General features: G+C 33.2%; 2 protein-coding genes across 3 annotated transcripts; one reads left to right on the top strand and one right to left on the bottom strand.

The window, feature by feature from the left end:
* The first annotated feature begins 1,329 nt into the window (after positions 1 to 1,329).
* Positions 1,330 to 4,807, top strand: LOC114758618 (phosphatidylinositol 4-kinase gamma 5). Of its 2 annotated transcripts, none has more exons than XM_028947683.1 (2): positions 1,330 to 1,613; positions 2,285 to 4,807. In XM_028947683.1, the coding sequence occupies exon 2, from the start codon at positions 2,543 to 2,545 to the stop codon at positions 4,466 to 4,468; it is 1,926 nt and encodes a 641-aa protein (XP_028803516.1). In that variant the 5' UTR covers positions 1,330 to 1,613; positions 2,285 to 2,542; the 3' UTR covers positions 4,469 to 4,807. The 2 variants fall into 2 exon arrangements, with proteins under 2 accessions (XP_028803516.1, XP_028803517.1); XM_028947684.1 differs by having other exon boundaries at positions 2,276 to 4,807.
* A 7,610-nt stretch (positions 4,808 to 12,417) lies between these two features.
* LOC114758612 (DNA-3-methyladenine glycosylase-like) lies at positions 12,418 to 15,083 on the bottom strand. Its single transcript, XM_028947671.1, has 5 exons — positions 14,632 to 15,083; positions 14,164 to 14,221; positions 13,985 to 14,068; positions 13,743 to 13,884; positions 12,418 to 13,309 (listed from the first exon to the last, which is right to left on the bottom strand). The coding sequence occupies exons 1-5, from the start codon at positions 15,011 to 15,013 to the stop codon at positions 13,031 to 13,033; spliced, it is 945 nt and encodes a 314-aa protein (XP_028803504.1). The 5' UTR covers positions 15,014 to 15,083; the 3' UTR covers positions 12,418 to 13,030.
* Between the last annotated feature and the right edge of the window lie 5,665 nt (positions 15,084 to 20,748).

Raw genomic sequence — 20,748 nt, 5'->3', positions numbered from 1 at the left:
CTTGCATTTTCATTTTCAATTAGAAAAAAATAGAAGATAAACAACATACTTACAGCAACAATAAAAAAACTTGTCTTGTTTGGAAGTAAGAGTGAAAAAATAATAAAGCAAGAGAATAATGAAAATGAAACAAGTGAATAAGAAGAGAGTGCGGATTTTAGAAATGAAGTAAGAGAAGAAGAAGAAAAGAGTAGGAGATGAAGTAATTCACATGTAATATATAAAAAACCACAAACGATGCTGTAGCCTCACAAGAATAGGAAAAAAGTGAATAGGAAAAATTGGCAATGTCATAGTGTCAGAGATTCTTATTCTCGCACGCAAGAATTAGCAAAGATTCCCTAACATGATGAGTGAATAGGAAAAAAGTGAAATCGTTGGTGGCATGAGAGATTTCAGAAATCGTTCGTTGTGTGAACGATTTGTGTATAATTTGAAAGTCGTTCTTGCCAAGAATGATTTTAAATACAACATATTGATAAATAACTTTACTGTTTATAGTATTTTGGTAAAAAAGCCTTCATCAGTCACATGGTAAAAAATTCTGGCTCTTACTTATGATTTTCATGTTTTTCTTTTTAAGCAAATTTCTCTTAATATATTTTCTTATTTTTTAGGACATAACTTAAATTCCTTCTACTTTAATACTTTGTCGACTTTAAAGCTTCATATATATATATATATATCATTTTGTCTTTTTATAAAAAAAAAAGTCAATCAATTCACCGTAAAAATAACAAAAGTTTAACAAAGGACTCCATTACGTGATTTAAGTTATTTTATTTTATATGAGATTAATATTTGAGGAATATTTTATCTCAGAAAATGTAAAAGTGATTTTATTTTTATTTTTATTTATTTTTTCTTTTTTGAATTGTATGCACACATCTTTTCAATTTAAGAATAAGATTGTCCCACTTGACCATCCACCATGGATCCACGCTGGTACTGCAGTCTTCTTCGCCAAGAAAAAGTGACCCCAGTCAAACAATAAGGGCATATTCGGAATTTCAGTCTTGACAGATTCAAAACGATGGGAACGTCGCAGCGGGATTGAGAGAGAAACCATCCTTCATTCGCCGAATACTCCCCGCTTAGCCGGGGAGACCCGCCACGTCATCCCCCAATACCGTATGTCCACGTCACCCCCTCCCATTCACGGCTCAGATCTTTTCATCGTCCTCTGATCCGACGGCCGTCCTTGCCAGTTCTAGACTCTTCCATTGCATCGCCATAGGGAGTAAAGAGATAGAAAGAGAGAGAGGTTAAGTGTTAACCGTGGTTAGTTTCTTAACCGGGCTTGACGCGTTTGGGGTTAAAGAACCTCCCTCGGGAGCAGGCCTGAGCGAGCGGGAGGACAGAGACAGAGAGAGCAAGAAAGGAACAGAAGATTGGGAGAAGGATTTGGGATTGTCGCTTGGACAAGAAATCCCCTTCCGAGTCGACTCCTCCTTGTCTTTCCCTTTGATCATTGCTGTATTTCTAACGTCCTCGTCGTTCTCGGATTTGGATAGGGTTCCTTCGTCATAACCCTCTTCCAGTTCGTCCTCCAATTTCCTGGAACCGCAGGCCACTTCTGGGATTTGTTATTTGATTCAGATTTCGCATTGCGGGTGAGTTTTTACATTCTTGGCGGTCAGTTTGATCCCTTGATAGGATGTATTTACATTTACATCTAATTCCTCTTCTGGTGTTTCTGATGGAGTTTATTTTGGATTGTCTGCGTGAACCATTGTTCTTTACGGGAGGGGAACCGTGCTAATGCCTGCTCTGGTATTTTTTCCATACATTTATGGATAAAATGTATCAAATCAGCTGGGGTCTAGCTTGCTTTTACTAGTTTTGGTTTTTCTGATTCTCAGGTGATGATATATTGGGGCTTTTTTCTTAGCAAACAAACTGAACTCTTCGAGTTATGAAAGCGTTTCGTTTCCGCGATTTCTCACTTCTAGTTTTTTCTGTGAAATATTAACTACTCGATGAGGTGATTGTGGTTGTTTTAATGATTATGATTGATGATACACTTGAATTGTAAGTTTTCTTGGAAAGACTAAGTGATACCTAGTAGATGCAAAACCAAGCCGCTGCAGTTTTCAAGTTTTCCGGAATTAAGACTTCGTTTAGGTTGTAGTTATGTAATCTGTTTCTGGCATTTACTGTTGTATGTCTTCCATCTCAAATCAGCTCAACTCATTCGGTGTTCTATGTATTGATTTTCTGTGTAATTTGTTTCCAATTTTTGTATTTGACTTTGAATTTTGATTTAATCTCCAAGTGTACGCAGATCTGGATTTTGCCATCTGGTTGTGATGGCCTGCTAACGTAGCCAGAGTATCAGTTAACCCTTGCTGTTTTAGTCCTTCTCTTTTCTCTCGTGGATCTGTGTTGAGATTGGGTACTTCACTTTTGGTTAATGATCGCTGCGGGACAAGGAATTGGTTTCTTACGGTAATCATTGGCTCTGGAGCTTGGCAACTTCTGGAGAGGGAAGAAGCTCTCTTCCATTGCCATCTCGGCTGCCATCTGATCCCAGCCAAAGTTGATGTCTCGAAAACTGGACAGCCCTGTTCAAACCCAGATGGCTGTGTCAGTCATGATAAGTCCACTTGTTGGGGAATTCCATGGGAGCAGCAGTGTGCAAGGGAGGCAACCTGCTGGAAGGAAACAAGTTTTTGTGCAAACTGACACCGGGTGTGTGCTGGGCATGGAATTGGATCGAAGTGACAATGCCCATACTGTGAAGAGGAAGTTACAGCTTGCACTTAACGTTCCGACAGATGAGAGCTCACTAACATTTGGAGATACTGTTTTGAAGAATGATCTTAGTGCAATTCGAAATGGTTCTCCCCTTCTCCTTACACGGAATATTATGCACAGAAGCTCATCCACGCCTTGTCTGTCTCCCACTGGAAGGGATATTCAACAGAGGGATAAGAGTGGTCCTATTGAGATCTTAGGGCAATCAAGTCGTCTTGACAGAATGAAAGAACTGGCTAAGGAAATTATGAAGGCCATAAAAATGGGAATTGATCCTCTTCCTGTTCATAGTGGGCTTGGAGGTGCATACTATTTCAGGAACAGCAGAGGTGACAGTGTCGCAATTGTAAAACCAACGGATGAAGAGCCCTTGGCTCCAAACAATCCGAAAGGCTTTGTTGGCAAAGCTCTTGGACAACCTGGTTTGAAGCGTTCAGTTCGAGTTGGTGAGACAGGGTTCAGGGAAGTTGCAGCTTATCTTCTTGATTATGAACATTTTGCAAATGTTCCCCCAACTGCCTTGGTCAAGATTACTCACTCGATCTTTAATGTTAATGATGGGGTCAACGTGAACAATTTCCAGAGGAAGAGGCTAGTTAGCAAGATTGCATCTTTCCAGCAGTTCATACCTCATGATTTTGATGCCAGTGATCATGGGACATCTAGCTTCCCAGTTGCAGCTGTGCATCGTATAGGGATATTAGACATAAGGATTCTTAACACAGATAGGCATGCTGGAAATTTGTTAGTTAGGAAACTGGGAGTAGGAAAATTTGATCAGGTGGAGCTAATTCCTATTGATCATGGGCTTTGTCTGCCTGAAACTTTGGAAGACCCTTATTTTGAGTGGATTCATTGGCCTCAAGCTTCAATTCCATTCTCTGAAGATGAGCTTGAGTACATTAAGAATCTTGAGCCTGCTGTTGATTGTGAGATGCTACGAATGGAATTGCCCATGATTCGAGAAGCTTGTTTGAGGGTCTTGGAACTTTGCACCATTTTCCTCAAGGAGGCTGCTGCTTTTGGTCTGTGTCTTGCTGAAATTGGTGAGATGATGACTAGGGAATTCCGTCGTGGGGAGGAGGAGCCTAGTGAACTTGAGGTTATATGTTTGGAGGCAAGGAAGATGTTAGCTGAGAGAGAGGAGCTGTCTCCAAGGATGACTGAGCTGGGAGATGAGGAATTCCAGTTTGATTTAGACTGTGATGAAGTTGGGCCTGATTTCAATCCAAAGATCTCAGTTGATGATTTTTTTAGCAGGGCATGTTTTCAGCCTGGACTTGTTAATGGGCATGGCCGCAATCCGCTTTCAAAACTAGAGGAGACTATAGAGGAGGAAGAGGAGGAGAGTGATGGAGAAGATGTGGGGCTTCCCACCCTACCTCCTCAAGAGGGGAACCCAAATATTTCTAAAATTTCAATGTCACTTAATACCATGTTAGATGAGAAGGACCAGAAACTCCAGAAATCTTCAGCAGGGAAAGTTGACACTGGCTATTTTGGTAATACATCAACATCTGGTCATAAGAGTGCCAATGAGCAGCTTCCTGGAAGCATAAGCTTTGTGAAGCTGGCGGATATGACTGAAGATGAGTGGAATGTGTTTCTGGAGAAGTTTCAGGAGCTTCTGCACCCGGCATTTGCTGAAAGGAAATCAATAACTTTAGGTCAAAGGCAGAGACAGAGGCTTGGTACTTCATGCCAGTTTTGAAGTTAAGAGCAATGCGGTAATGATATGATAGAGAAGACTATAGAATGGAGAATAAAAGCTTTATAGGTATATCAGAATGAAGGATTTGTTAGGACAGGTATGGGTTGGAAGTTTCGAATGAGTGCCTTTAGTTGGAGGAGAGAGCACGGGGTAGTGATGTAGATATTCTTGGCGTTTGCTGAGTAGTAAGCCTTGTAGGTTGTATTTTTATATGATATGTTCTTTTTTGCTTGCCGAGTTCCCTAGGACATGTTTGATAAATAATTTTTATCCTTCGTGAAATGAAACTCCTGTATATAAAGAAGCCTTTGTTCCCGTTCGTTTTGATTTTGATTATCAGTCTTCCTGTTTTCACTGGGATTCTGGGATTGTAGGGAAGTATCACTGGCCAAAATGAAAGTCCTGTGTTACTTAGAACAATCGAGTTGTATTTGTTTAAAACTTAGCTGTGGAAGTGGAAGTAATAGTTTCTATGAAACATTGGTCTTTCTTTCCTTCATGATGAGCAAGGACATAATCGGTGGGTCTTTTTTTTTTTTTGGGGGGGGGGGGGTAAATATTAGATATCAATGCAGTTGGTCAAGTGATGATGCTGGAGATAACTTTGGCTAAAAATTCAAAAGAATGATGCATCATAGTCACTTTTATTTTATCTTATCTAAGAAAAATGTTGATGAAACTTGTTTTCTAGAATAAAGCCGCCTTCTTTAGGCGGTGGTGGTGGGGTTGGGGAATCAACAAATCATCCTGTATTTTGTTTCCTGTCTTCTCCTTTATTCTGTTTTTCTCACCCTGCACTGTCAGCGATATTATCAATTTATTTCACATTGAATGGGTTGATGATATCGATGAGTTGTTAAGTCACATTATAAAATAATTTACACCTGATATTTTTGTTGATATTAAGTATATAAAAATATTTTGAGAAAGGAACCAAGCATGATATGAAATTCATTTCTATTCTTAAAGTTTAACTGTCAATTAATGATATGGGAGGCCATCAATTTCATTAGGTAAAATAAGTAATTAGTTGCTGTCAAATTGATGGTGTGAGATGGGTATAGAATCAATTGACTATGAGAGAAGTTGAAGATAAACCACAAGCTCATAGCACTTGGTTTTGATCTCAATTGAGATGTAGAATGTCACTTTCAACCATTTTTTATATTCAAGTAAGCTAGAAAGCAGGATAATCACAAACAGATTCACCAAAGATATTGTTCAATATTAGCTTTTGTGGGTGTCCGTGTATTTTTCTCATTAGTTTGTCTGCCCATGATGATTATATTTTTGACCATGGCCAGCATGCTTACTGGCTTATGTATTTTACCAGCTTTAGAACTTGGAAGTGTCAAGCTAAACTTAATTTTGACACACAATGTTAAAACTAATCAGATCAAATTATTCAAATTTTTAAACCTTAAAACCTAACAGATTTGGCATCGAGGGTTTTTTTTAATAATAAAATAACTTAAAAATTCTTAGTTCTTAATAATTTAAATACTCCATGAATCAATATGTAAAAAGATACTAGCCGGCGAACATTGTGGGAAAGTGAAAAGTGAGATGGGATGAAGTGGAAGGCCAATCTGTCTGTAGGTATGATGACTGATTATTATTTGTACTGTAAGTTGCTTTTGAAGGTGGCCAGTGATGATTGTCCCCCTAATGTGGATGCGAAGCTTTTTTTTTTGTTGAGAGTGCAAGCTATAAATAAGACAAGAGAAGAGTGACGCTGAGGCTTGTTTGGTTGTCCCCTTAATTAGCTTCCCAAGGCAAAGTGATAGTGAAGTCTTTGATACTAAATACTTATGAACAGAACAATAACTCTGGTTCAACCGGACACCCAGCACAACCCTGAAAAAGAACCTGTACTGATCTCTGAGAAAGTTTCTGCTTCTAAGCATGGCATAGAATTAAGGTTCAGGTCAGGTCCTTGAAGATTCCATTCCTACTACTAACCTGCGGGATTATTTGTGAATGTAGGCAGTCAATAGATGTCACAAGATAATTTGAGGGAGAACTTTATTTAAAGATCCCTGTGATTTTAATTTAATTCAACTCAAAAAATTTTTTTTTGAATTAAAAGAATAGAAAAAATTATGTTTCGATTTGGTGAAAAACAAATTATAATTTTAAAAGTAATTTTAAGACATACAAAATAAGTATATATGAGAGGAGTTGTCTCCGCTTACATAAGAATACTTTTAAAAAGTGTTTTTTTGGAAGTATCCAAATACTCTTCAAATTTGCGTCTTTCTTATTGATTTTTTATAAATTTTGTTATTGTGACTTGTTAAAATACGTATGTGTATTTGTATATTTATTCATGAATATTTGTAAATTTCTATGTAACCAAAAAAATGCAAATTTTGTAAATTGGGAGTTGTAAACTGCTATTTCTGCACTTATAAGTTAAACTATTATTAGTTGTTAAAATGTATATATGTACTTATAAAATTATTTATGAACACTTGTGAATTTTAACAAAACATGTGATTATGTAAATTGGGAGTTGTAAATTTTCATATATATATATATATGTGTGTGTGTGTGTGTGTAAATTTTGCTATTATAAGTTCTCAAATCATTTATGCACAGTTTGTTAAAGTTGTTAAAAAGGGACTAAGGGTATCTTGATATTTATTATCAAGACATAATCTCACTCTAATTCTTTAATACTGTAGTGAAATTTCATGTGTTTTAAGATCCAATATGGCACCTTATAAAGATAGACAGAAGAAGACATAAATGGTGAAATTCCGATGGAGTCAAACAAGATTTATAAAGTAAGTCCCACCACTCAAAAGAAACAAAACGAATATAACTTCCTTCTTCAGATGGTTTAATCCATAGCCTTTGTATTTAAAGCCAAAAAAAAAAAGCAGTATATTAGGATACTGTTCTTCATTTAAGCTCAATAGTATTTGAAATAAGTTAGTGATATCAAATATCAACCACTTGTGAAAAGAAATAGAGCTGTAGAAAAAGAGATTTTTTTTTTAAAATTTGGAGATTATTTGTGGTACTTGTGGTAAAACTATACCAGGAAGTATGTGGGTGAATCATTTGTGGGGTCTTTGTAAATGCACCATCATGTCTCACAAGAAAGGACATATTTGTTACTCATTTTGCTGGCAAAGTTCACATGTTTAACACTCGCGAGTTTCTTAATCTATGTGCTTGTGGCTGAAAATAGGTCAAAGGTTTTGAACGGTCCAAGTTTGTCGAACTTGGCATGCTAAGACTTTTTTGAGATGGGAATCTTTTAGTAAAACTAAGAACACATGAATCATGATGCCGCAAAGCATGAATATGAAGAATAAAGTGTGTAGAAACAATTTTAATTTTGAGACTTAAATTAATAACCTTAATCTTCAGCTTTATCCCATGGTTCAAGGTCTTAAATCTTTGTCCAAACATATATTCCATGAGCCAAAAATCCCAAAGTATCACACAAATGAATGGGAAAATGAATGGGTTCTTTGATTATATTTTTTATCAACTTTTTTTATCAACTTTTTGTTCTTAAGAATAAAAAAATTATTTAGTTAGTTGTTCACGGAATTATTTCTGTCTTCTTCTTTTTTTTTTTCATTATGGAAAAATAAAAATAACTTGCATTTGTTTTTGTTTTTCCTCATTTGCCACTAACAATCACAGACTATTTCCCATGACCAACCCTGTTTTTTGAGATTTAAACAACTATGATCTTGAACTTTATTTGATAAATGAAAGTAAACAATTATCCATGCTCGTGTGTTCAAAGATTCCCAAATAATCATACAAAACATGTCATCTCTACTATGGCCGATTGGCATCACTACTCATTTATGAATAAAGATATATCCAACACTCTAATCTTATTTTTTAGGAGCATCCAGCATCCCGATATTTTTAAATTTTTTTTGCACGTCCAGCACTCTAATATTAGTTTTAGTACCTTTTCAGGGTGATAGATGCACCTTTACGCTTCATTTATTAGTTGCTAATTACTATAATGCCCGCACTTTGAACATTCGCATAGAGTGCTTAAAACGCTTAAATAAAAATACCTGCTTAAGAGCAACAAATAAAACAAACATGCTCGATTCTTACCCAGGCCAATACTTTAAGTAAGCCCAGTAACGATAGAGGGGGCTTGTACGACCCAAAACAACAGATAGGGTACAAGGTAGACAAAAATGCATTCTAGGCTTCACATCTTCAAGATAGAAATGCAGGTACAAAAGTTCACCAAAGTTGTATATTTTCATTTGGTGCAAATCTACTTATGCAAGTTCAAAATGTGTGTAAAAGTGACACCACCATTAAAACACCCTGACGGCAGTGTTTTATCCCTCTTCAATCTCTCTCATCCCACATACATTGAACACAATCCTCTTCAATTCATTTACAACTTCATGAACAACAATATCTTTACTTGAGAAATCCCTTGCTTTGTGATCCTTTACGTTGGTCATCTTAGATTTCGCCTTGAAGCTATGAGCTGCTGTTGCTTCGAAGTTATGATCCTTCTCCCATCATGAACCCTAAAGCCTTATTTTAAGGTCTGATTGTGAGGAAATAAAGAATTTGAATCCACTGTGTATGAGGGAGAGCTTTTTTCTTAGGAGGGAGCTGAATCGAGAAGACTCTTGAAAGGGTGGAAGGAGATAATGGTTTCTTTTTTTTTTTTCTTTTTCCTTAATTAAGCGTATTTTGGTACTTTCATTAAAAATATTATAGGCCCTATTCTCAAAAGTGGCTTTAAATTTTCTCAAAAAATTGAGTATAATCATAAAAGATATTTCAAGTTGACTATTAAAGGGGTGTTTGGCAACCCTCAAAAGTGCTTCTCAGAAACACTTTTACGTAAAACGAGACAAACTCTTCCACATATTTACTTCGTAAACTGTAAAAGCACTTTTGAAACCGTAGTTGGTTTCCATCCAAACACCCTCTAAGTTTAATAATATAGAGTAGATGATAAACATACAACCTTATATGCCACTGATATAAACAACTTATCTTCCAAAAAACTGGGGGTGCAAAACAACTTATCATTGAAAACTAATTCAATTCCAGTTGAACCTTTTTTGCATGAGTTATTCTAATTATAAAAATGCATTATAATTAATAATCTATAATACACTCTAATGACACTGGGGATATTTTGGTACTTTCATTAAAAAATATATGATGTTTTGTGGACTTTTAGTATAATTTAGTGAGTATTTTTTTACCATCAACCCCTTTTTATTAACTGGGGAGACTTTGATACTTCTATTAAAAATATCACGGGTCTTACTATCAAAAGTAATAGACGTTAGGATGTTTTAACATTTGTGTCATTTTTGCACCCATTTTGAGCTGATATCGGTAGATTTGAACCCAACAAAAATATATGATACTTGGTGAACATTTAATATAAATTCATGGGTACTTTTTAATCGTTTTCCATGCATAGAAAAATAAAATCATTAGTATCATTTTTAATTCTTGAAATTTGATCTTTTAGTTTTGGTCCTTTAAATTTGACTTTTAGATTTGAAACTAATAGTTTAAGTTTCTAAAATTTATCCTCATTTTAGTTTTAGTCATTGTTTTAGGGATTAAAAATATTGTTTCAAGGACTAAATCTTTAGGCAAATCAAAATGAAGTTAAATTTTAAGAACTAAAACCACTTATTTCATATTTCAGCAGTTAAAAAAATTAAAATAAGGTTAAATTTTAAAGGCCAAAACTAAAACAAAATTTAATTTCTAAGACTAAAAATGATATTAGTCTAAAATAAAATTAAGCCCTTAAATTTTTTTTTTTTATTGTTTCAGGCGCCACATAATTGCCAATTTTCGCCAGCCATTTCCAACATTATCATCCGCCAGCGATTATCATCAGCTGCCACCGCCGCCAAACATACCCAGTTCTCATCAACCACCGCTATCTGTCATCTGATAATCGATAACTACCATTCGCCGCCTTTAGCTGCCACTAACGATCTTTGATTCATTGTGCATTGTGGGTATTCAACATATCTGCATTAATTTTATCAAAGGATCTTTTTTTCCCCCCTGTTTTTTAGGTGTAATTTTCAATATAGATCATCCAAACAAATATTCCACAAAACTAATTATTCTTAAGAAAACCGAGAATAAAATCAAATAAGTCTCCAATTACTTTGTTGTAAGATGAATTTGAGATTTGATATTAAGCCGACCAAATTACTCCCAACGAATTTATGTTGACCATGTAACTTATTATAATTTTGTGAAAAGTAGGACAGGGAATTATCCATAAGGGCGTGTTTCGAATATAACTATAATAATATAAATATTAATATATAAATATTGTTAATAAAAAAATTTAAACAAACAAACAAATTATATAAATTCGAAAGGTAGGGGAATCTTATAACTCAATGACATCAATCATTTCTTTTAAAGCTTTTTTTAAGCATAAAATTGTGAGTTCCTCCCTTATTGTAAAAGGTAGAATGCATACATCACTAATAGTATAAAAAAATAAAAGGAAAATTACTATAAGGTCCCAATAATAAGTGAGCAGTATGAATTTATTGTCATTTTCTATACTGAAACTTGTTATTACATACTGCTAAGTTATTATGAGACCTTTTAATGATTACATTCATTTTTTGGGATCTTACAATAATTCTTCCAAAAATAAAAGACATGTTTAACTGTAAAAAAGTTATTTCAGATGACATGGTTAACTTGAGTTGCATCTTTGGCTTGCAGTTTGAGACAGGTTTTTAGCCCCTTTCTTGTTGGCTATGAACATTTTCACCATGATCATCAAGCCAAGCCCATAATTAAAAAGTGCAATTCATCATAAAGACCAGCAGGATGGGTTGGTGGATGATTATTTTATTTCTATAATATTTATTTGGAAATAAAGAAAATAAAGTTATCTAAACCTTTTGTTCACTAATAAATAGAGGAATCCTAGGCTTCAAACCATTATTTTGGCGGTTGGCTTGTGACTGAAGTCATCATTATTCAAAAGAATAATAAATGCAAAAATTAGTCTTTTCATATTTATAATTATGGATTTTTTTTATTTTTATCGTTCTTAAATTTGAATCTAACCCTAGCAAATACTTTGTTGTGTGGGACATGGAACCCAATTCAGCATAGTTGTGAATTTTTACATTTGATTTCATTAGAAAAAGATTTTTAATTTTGTTATGATGGGTTTTTGAAATCAAATCATGTACTAAGTTTGAGTTGGATGATAGTGACACCATGACACATGACATATCAAAATAATTGTTGAAGTGAGTTGAAGGGGTTGCTTTATTCCTAAATGCAAAACCTAGTAGCTTAGTTTGTATTTTAAATTTATAATTTTTTTTAAACTATTCTTATTATTGTACACATTAAAAAGAAATTATTATCAATTAGGTAATTTCTAATATAAATGATTAAAATGAGGATTTTAAGAGAATCAAAACATCTTTTTAATAAATTTTTTTGCCAACTTTTTTTAAATAAAAAACTAACTTTAATTATATTAATTTATGTAAATTAGTTAACTAACACTTACGTTTAACTAAGAGTGAAGGGAGTTGTAAGCAACTAATCATCTCTCACCAAATTAAACTATAAATCCATTAATTATGATATGTTCAGATTTGTAGCCATCACGTTGGGTTCTTTCTTTACTGACACCGTAAATATTTTTTAGGCCTTTATTTTTACCCTAAATTTGAACTTAAAATTATTTAATACTCAGCCATTCAAACATAAAAGAAGAAAACAAAAATCTTGGTTTCGAATTGGGAAAAGGAAAACAAAGTAATGATACGTAAACTCCATCTAACAGCACTTAGCATATTACAGAATTATACTTTTAATTTTTAACTTTTATTTTACATTCTTATTGGTTCAATGCCCTTGCTTTGCCAACCAACATATAAAGTGTTATCATACCTTCAAACACTAAAGAGTTTAAATAATCATCCAAATACGGAGCAACACATTTTATTTATTGTGGCAATAATGGTACTTTATCATTATACATTGGACAAAAGAATAATAAAGAAACATCACCCAAAAATCCTCCAACAAAAAAAAAAAACTGGATTTGTTGGCTGTAATTATACATATATTTACATGCTCAACCACAATACAAAGTTGAAAATTTTCTCTCATCAAATCCAATTGAAATATTTATAGCTGAATCATATTAAAAAAAATTTAGATATACTCAATCTATAAAGAATACCAAGTTAAAAACACTATGATCTGAGACTCAACTTCTGGATCTGCATGTTAAGTGAATCCCATGAATCTTTGTATCTCTTTTGTTTTTTTATATGGCCATATGACTAGGTCATATTCGAGCACTGTCGAGTCTAATTGGAGGCAATTTTCTCAAAGGCGTTTTTTGCATTCACACAATCATACTAACTCAAACTCAAGCCCTACTTGAGCAGGATTTGTATCTCTTTTCTTATTGGACTGTACATTAGTTGCAGTCTTGCAGAAGATTCAAGTTGGTGATTTGATCCGCCAACTCTATAAATCAAGTGTTGATAAGAATGTCTTAGAATTCGTAAGTCAGATGTGCCTCCAAGGTCTTTCAGCTAGGCTTACACACTCACTGTGCCTATAGCAATCCACAAGGTGGTCAATGGTCAAACCTGCAGCTTGCATGAAGGAGTGAACTATAACTGGGCCCACTAACCGAAACCCTCTCTTGACCAAGTCCTTGCTTATGGCCTCTGCCTTTGGTGATCTCAGCGGCACATTCCTTGGGTATTTGTATCTGTTAATGGCTGGTTTGTGGTTTACATGCCCCCATATGTAATTACTGAAAGACCCACATTCCCTCACAATCTGATCACGAACATCAAATTCATATCAGATTCTTCATTAACTGCTAAAGTTGGTTAAATATTAAAAATTTTAACAACTTTTGAATAGCAGTACTCTTTGAATGGTTTAATTCATTAAGGAGAGGGGATGAAACAGCCATTATAAAGAGGTAAGAAGATTTAACATAAATGTTTCATTAAATTTTGTAAAGCGTCTTGTATCAAGGACTACTAGGTAGGACTAAGACCTTATAAATAGGACCAGAGGGGGAATTTTTTGAGTACAATGTAATATCTCCTGATGCCTAAGATAATAGGATCATAATGACGCTAGAGTTATAGTTAACTAGTTTGAGGAAATTGAAGGAAGATCCACATAAGCAAAGTGGGACCGGTTCCTCCTTCTCTCTCTATTGACCATTTAGAAGATTAGCACTATTGGTTTGAATACTTGCCTTTACTATGCATTTGGCATTGTCTACTATGCATCTTACTCTGCTTTCTGCTAGTGAAAGAGCTTTGTTTGATTCTATCTCCATGATGTCTTTCTCCTCCATTTTTGCAACTGTGTGCGGATCAAATCCAGCGAAAACTTCTCTGTATGAAGCATAATATCATATAAATAGAAGATTATATTTTGTTTTAAATCTACATTTGGCATATAAATAGAAGATTATCCTAAAAGAAACGTGAATACCTGAGAATTTCCTTCTTTTTCAGAATTTCTGTCCAGTTGTAGTCCATCAACAAGCCAGACATTGCAAGCAGCTCGAACAATTTGCTGTTTAATGATTCAACAGGTTAAGAGGGATCACATCACAGTGATTGCATGGAAAATAATAACTAGTTATGATTTTAATTCTGAAAGAAACTTACTTGTCATCATAAGCTGGAACCCCCCAGCATTCGTCATGGAATTCTATGTATACCTTATCTGCACAAGACCTCTGTCATTTTCATACTCACAATTTCTCTGACTGCAAATGACTAAAAGCAAACAGATTCATTGCTACAAGAGTACAAGTCAAGTAGGTGAAGCAGTAATTGATGTTACTAAAATTTCATGTAAAGTATGCAGTAAAAGCTTTCATCATTCCCTAAAAAGGGCATCAAGCTAATCATTTAGTTATGTTCATGATAAGAGGTATCAATTATACGCCTATACTAAACCTTATCTGAAGTTCTCTTCTGCGTATATACCCGTATAATCTATTTTTACTTTAGCTTTTCAGTTGAAGGTCAGAACCTCACTGAGAACAGCTTAGCAGCTTCAATGCTGAAGAAGAGAGCATCAAACTTTCCAAAGTGATTAACATATATTGGAACTGAGAAAAATGAACATACCACTGTTCTTTGTGATCCAATTGCACCTTCTCAGTTCCCCAGGCTCTGCAGGATTGTTCTGTTGACTTGGTTGCTGCTGCTGCTGTGCAGTTTTAGTTGCAGGAGGAGGCTCTTTTTTCTCACGGGGCGAAATCAAACGAAGAGCCAATGAGATCTTCTGGTCTAATGGTGTCAGAGAATCTGCTGTGAGAGAAGAGTCATTTGAGTTCTGCGAGAGAGACAGAGACAATGATGATAAGGATAGAGATGAAGTGCTTTTCTGAAGCCCAATTGGATACACTTTCTTGAGATATTTGGGGAAAAAGCTCTGGCTTGGTTTCTGTGTCTCTTTGACACTTTTGCTCCTCTCAAGACCATACTTTCTCACATTTGCTTTGGACATAATGAGGAGGAGGAGGAAGAAGAAGAAGAAAAAGAATGACAAGAAGAAGATCTAGAGTTATAAATGAAGGACTTAAAAGTGAATTGAGATTTATAGAAGTTTGGGCTATAAAAAGAGATGGGGTCAATCCAAATACGGGAAATTCTCAAGCCGGTTGGTAGAATGTGAGCTTCATATTATAATGGATTCTTATACTTCTTGCTTTCCAAGCAATATTCATGAATTCTTCAGCATGGGAAGCCTCACATTGTTGAAAATGATACTTCTGTGATTGACCCTTTAAAACTTTGTAAAATCAAACTATATATAGAGGAAAAAAACAAAAACTTCTTACCAAATCCAATGAATTGCTTCACTTGTTTATTATACATTACTCTCAATAATAATCAGATCAGCACTGGGTTTCCCATTATTTATATTCAAACAACCCCGTTTATTATGTATTAACAGACTAATATACTATTTATAGATAAAATACTAACGAAAGATTAAAAGAGGTTAATGATGGTTGTTATAGTTGTGGGGTTTTTCTCAAAGCAAGGTGTGATGGGTCCAAGTGATTCTTAACTCTTACTCTTAAACCTCAAGTGTGAGGCATACCTGTGGCCTGCACAGACAAAGATATCCCATCCTTTTTTATTTTTCGGGTTCTTAAACCAACTTGAAATTATTTTCACTTGAAATGATGAGACCTTTGATTTGATCTTGGTTGCTTTAGTGGTTGTTCCTGCTAAAGTGTTGCAGTAAAAGTGGTGGAAGGAACTGGGTTCTTAATTCCTATATGTTACTTCTCACTGAATCAAAGAATAAAGAATGGTTTTGGATAAGCAGAATTTTATTATTTTGAAGAGCATTTTAAAAGTCAAGTTCTAAGTGTCTAATCACTTTTTAAATGAATATTCTCTTAGGATTATGCAGAATTTAATCATGATAATTCATAATTAGACAGGCTTAATGATAAATATATGTAACACAAAGGGATGACCTTTGTCCAATAATTCATTGTTTTTTTAAAGGGAAAGAATAGTGTTATGTCGGAGCTTGGTTGACCTCAGCATATAAATACATAGGTAGGTTGGTTTGATTAAATATTTATTTTTAGTTCAATAGTTATCTTTTTAAGATTCTTATATTCTAAATAATATTTTAACATGAAAGCTTTCTGTTGGCATTTCAACATCATGTTCATCTATATCTTAAATATTTTTATACCCCTTTTTGAGTTTGTGTTTCTCTTTCATTTATTTCAACTGATTTATCAAAGCGGAATTATTTAACATTTTGGCGGAGCAGTTATATATCTTTTCCTTTTATTTCAAGCGGTTTATATTTTATTTGTTTATATTTGTTTACTTGCAGAGAAAGGAAAGCAAATGAATGAATGATCAATCTTTTTTTATTTGTTTATATTAAGATGCCGGCAATTTTGTAATTTTAATTATTTATTACTATTTATCGAAATAGAAACTTACATTCTTAAAAGAATATTTTATTTTCATTCTATTTTTAAAGTTTAAAATATTTTTTAGATATTACATTCACGAAAAATATCTTAACAAATATAATTAAAATTTTAAACTTAAAAACGTAAACAGCAATTTAAATGTATCCGCAGTAATTATTTTTATATAGTACGAGTAACAATTTTTTAACTCAAATTTCAATAGATTATAATTATTTACATTAAATAATTTATTTAAAGTTTCGATATTCATTCTGCTTTTGAGATGCAAAGCTGAAGCTATGACTTTATCTGTAATGATGATGTCCCTTCGATCTTAATCCTCACAATTAGAATGTTTATAAAAAGAGAGACGCATACTTTTGATTGTTAAATGTAAAAGGTTCAGAGGTAACTGAAGAATTAATGTAATTTTGTAAAGTAATTAATCAGAAAAACGCTTCAGATGTGACATTGTACAACGAAAAATTAATGAATCAAATTTATGCATGAAAATGCCAAAATATATTATTATACACTTCCTATTTAAAATGTAAGATGCATATGTTTAGCTAACTTTAAGATTAAAGGAAAGAGTTGAAATTAACTAATTAAATTTGAAGTTAATATAATTTTTGGTTCCTTAAATTTGTTTTCATTTTAGTTTTGATGCCTTAAGCTTTGTTCCATCTAAAAAATTAGTCTTTATAATTTAATACAAACCTAGAACATTTTATCTTTTAAGAAACTAAAATGACAAAACCCTAGTTTGAAACTAGATGAACTAAAACAAATATTCATGCAAATTTAAAGGACCAAAATTGCATTAACCCCCTAAATTTGTCAATAAATCACACAACTTTTCATTATTACTCTTATTAAAAGTAGATTTCACATCTCATCATATAATTTTAAGTCTCATATTTAACTGCAAATGATAAAGTATATTAGGAAAAAGTTAAAAGCGTATTTCTAATCCTTTAATTTAGTTTCATACAATGTTTCATTTTGATATCTTAATTTTATAAGGTCTATTATTAGTCTTTAAACTCAATTATCATTAATTAAAAAAATGTTGATATTGAAATTTTAAATATTGACAAATAAATCCTGACATGGTAAGTTTAATTTTTCAAAATAATAATGGTACATAGTTGCAAAAATCTTCAATTGAAACTAATGGTATCAAGAGTTAAACAAATGAAAATATATTTTTTAAAATTAAGAAATCAAACTAAACTTTTATTGAAAATTATAGAATCAAATATCCACTTTTGCCACAAGAAAAATCTTAATATGCCTAGACATTGCACAAATGAGACTTCTATTCTCAATCAAGAATGCTTCAAGAACAAGCTAAACCTTTTGGATTGGAGCTGAGTACTAACTAAAGTATAGTGTTTCTTTTTTCGTTTTATGATTGTTGACTTTTCCTTTTTCTTCCCCCTTTTTCTTTCTGTCAAAGGATCTCAAGATATCTGTGCATGATAGAAACAAAAAGGATCTAATTTTTGAGCATATCCAACTGAAATGTTATGCGTATCTAGGGTTGTTTGTCTCAGTTTTGTTCAAGAAGCAAGTGGATATGTAGAAAAGTGGGAAGGATCAAACAATCAAATGCTACAAGTTAAATATGGTAAGTAGAGAAGTACCAGAGTGCAAAATATTATAAAGAGCTACAAGGAGTATCTTGAGGAGCTTTCAGTAAAGATTGGACATAGAAATAGAAAATTAAATGGAAGAGTGAAGTAGAGGAGGATTGATTGTGTAGCTCCAAACTTTTAACTTTTGTTTTATTATATACGGATATTTTGTTGTAAATAATGTGTGTGAGTATGTCAAAAGAAGAGTTTCACACTGCTTGAGATTATAGGGATCTAAATAATAAGCGATCTTGGGCTACTAAATAGGTCAAGAGAAGAAGTAAGCTCACATGCACGGCGGGTCACCGGTAAATCTGACAATTTTTCCTTTCCCCTTATGTGTAGTTAAATGCGATACCGGCCACTTTTATTAGAAATATTTATCTAACCAATATGTCATTTTATTTACAAATATGCGTCTTCAATGTTTATAATTAAAGATTTTATTAATCTTAAATAGTCATTAAACAAGTTAATTATTACTCAAAACTGCTATGTGTGAGACCCACATTGGACCTAGAAGAAAGCCCAGTTTCGTGACTTGCTGCCCACTCAAAGAAATTAATTAAATAAAATTCAAAATTCATGGATAATGTTAGAAATTTCTAGTAAAAGGACACGTGTACGGTTGGATTGAAGACATGTGGCTTAATGATGTAAGCATGATATCATCAAGATGATGTGAGCATGATGTCATACGATACTTGTCATCACAGGATGAAAAGGAAAAATGGATGATCAAGATTAAGCTACATATTTTTATGATCAATGGTCAAGATTCAATCTTGTTTTCTATAAATACTCCCTCCACACCCCTCATTTCGTCCAAGCTCATGGAAACCATGAAGAAGCTCTTGGAAAATGAATTTTAGAGAGAGAAAGAAGAAGGAGAGAGAAAGACCAAGTGGTCCCATGCAAGATCAAGCTTTAAAACAAGGTATATTCATGGTTTTTGATGTAGTTTTCACTACCCTTGTTGTTATTGAGTTTAGTTATGTATTTTAATAATTTTTGAGAGTTTGAAACCCTAGGGGAGTATGCAACCTTAATGGTTGGTAGCAAAGGGAGCAAGGGGAGGTAAAGAAAAAGTTTAAAGACACAAGGTAGCAAACTTTACCCCATTTTTATGTTCTTGGTATTTGTTTACATGTATGACATGTTTCTATGTTTATATGATTTTATGAATTCATGTATTGTAATTGTGAATATGTTTAAAATATGCTATAGGCCTATGTGTTTTATGATAAATGTATGATGATTTCCAAACATGTCATTATATTATAAAGATGTTAAGTTATAAGCATATTATGAATGCCAAACTTGCCATGTATATTTAGGTGGTTATTTTTTGCTACTGAGATTCTTCCGAATCTCACCCCTCCTTAACCAACCATTTAGGTCAAGTATGATGAACAATGACTGCATGAAAGAGAGCATGAGAAGGAAGGAGAAGAAAGTGGAGAATTATTCATGTTAATGAATAAAGCTACTGGTTAATGTATAATTCTTCTATTATGTAAATTATATATATGAATGCCAATGATGCAATGTATTTGTTTAGAATATTTATGGCATGAATGGAAATGTATAAGAATAAATGGGAAAGGATAGGGCCAAGCTATGTATGTCAAAGTAATAAAAAGAATTAAAGCGAGAATTGTTTAATGGATAAAACGTAGGTCCTGGAGCAGTCAGTTTTCAGCTCCAGTTTGACCTATCAAATGAATGAGTTAAGCTATGAAATTTGTCAGACATATTATGCACATCCTGAGCTTTAAAACAACTGGTAGATCACCTAAAATGGATGTGTGTATTAAGAGTTATGCTTAATCAAATTTAGAGCAGAGAAACTAGAATGTACAGTTTGGACCAAATGAATAGTAAAGTTTAATGATAAACTGTATGAATTGGGCAAGGATAAGTCGAGTTTCATATTTTGAAGCACTTTAATACGATTTGTCTAGAATTAAATATGATTTTTCAAAGTTGAACCAAGAATCTGGAATTTAAACAATGAATAGTCACCTAAGAACCAATTGTGAATTTCCAACCTACAGGCTTCTTTCATGATCCGCTTGAACTGTAATGCTTCTAAACATGTACTCTAAGAGGTTAAAAGAAAGATGTTTCAAGTCCCATCTAAAAAAATTAAATATAAAAGGTTCCTTAAAATCATTAAATTAATCTAAAGTCTTAAGGGATGTCATTGCAAGAAATTTTATTTGTTTAATTACTAAATTGCCCTTATCTTTTCTTTAAAGTATGCATTGATAACTGAAAGTGCAGTCATTAACAACTTAAGGTGTAGCAATTAGTAACTATCATAGCAGATACTGACAACTCATATATTACATTTTTGTAATGCGTTGAGAAAATGTATTGTTAATACTTGTCACGATAGTCATTAATCATTACACCTTAAGTTGTTAATGACTATTCTTTCAATTGTCAATGCATACTTAAAAAAAAAGGATAATTTGGCAATTAAACAAATAAAATCTCTTGCAATGAAGTCTCTTAGGACTTCAGAATAATTTGATAATTTTAAAGAACCTTTTTATATCTAATTCTCTTAGGTAGGATTTTATTGCAATTGTCCCTCTTTCCTGAGCAATATTTTCTTTTTCCTGTATAAACAATGTTTTAAATTA

Source organism: Neltuma alba, unplaced genomic scaffold (assembly GCF_004799145.2).
Source record: "Neltuma alba isolate B1F8T4 unplaced genomic scaffold, ASM479914v2 tig00010740_pilon, whole genome shotgun sequence".
Classification (NCBI taxonomy): Eukaryota; Viridiplantae; Streptophyta; class Magnoliopsida; order Fabales; family Fabaceae; genus Neltuma; species Neltuma alba.
This window is presented reverse-complemented; position numbering and strand designations above follow the sequence as displayed.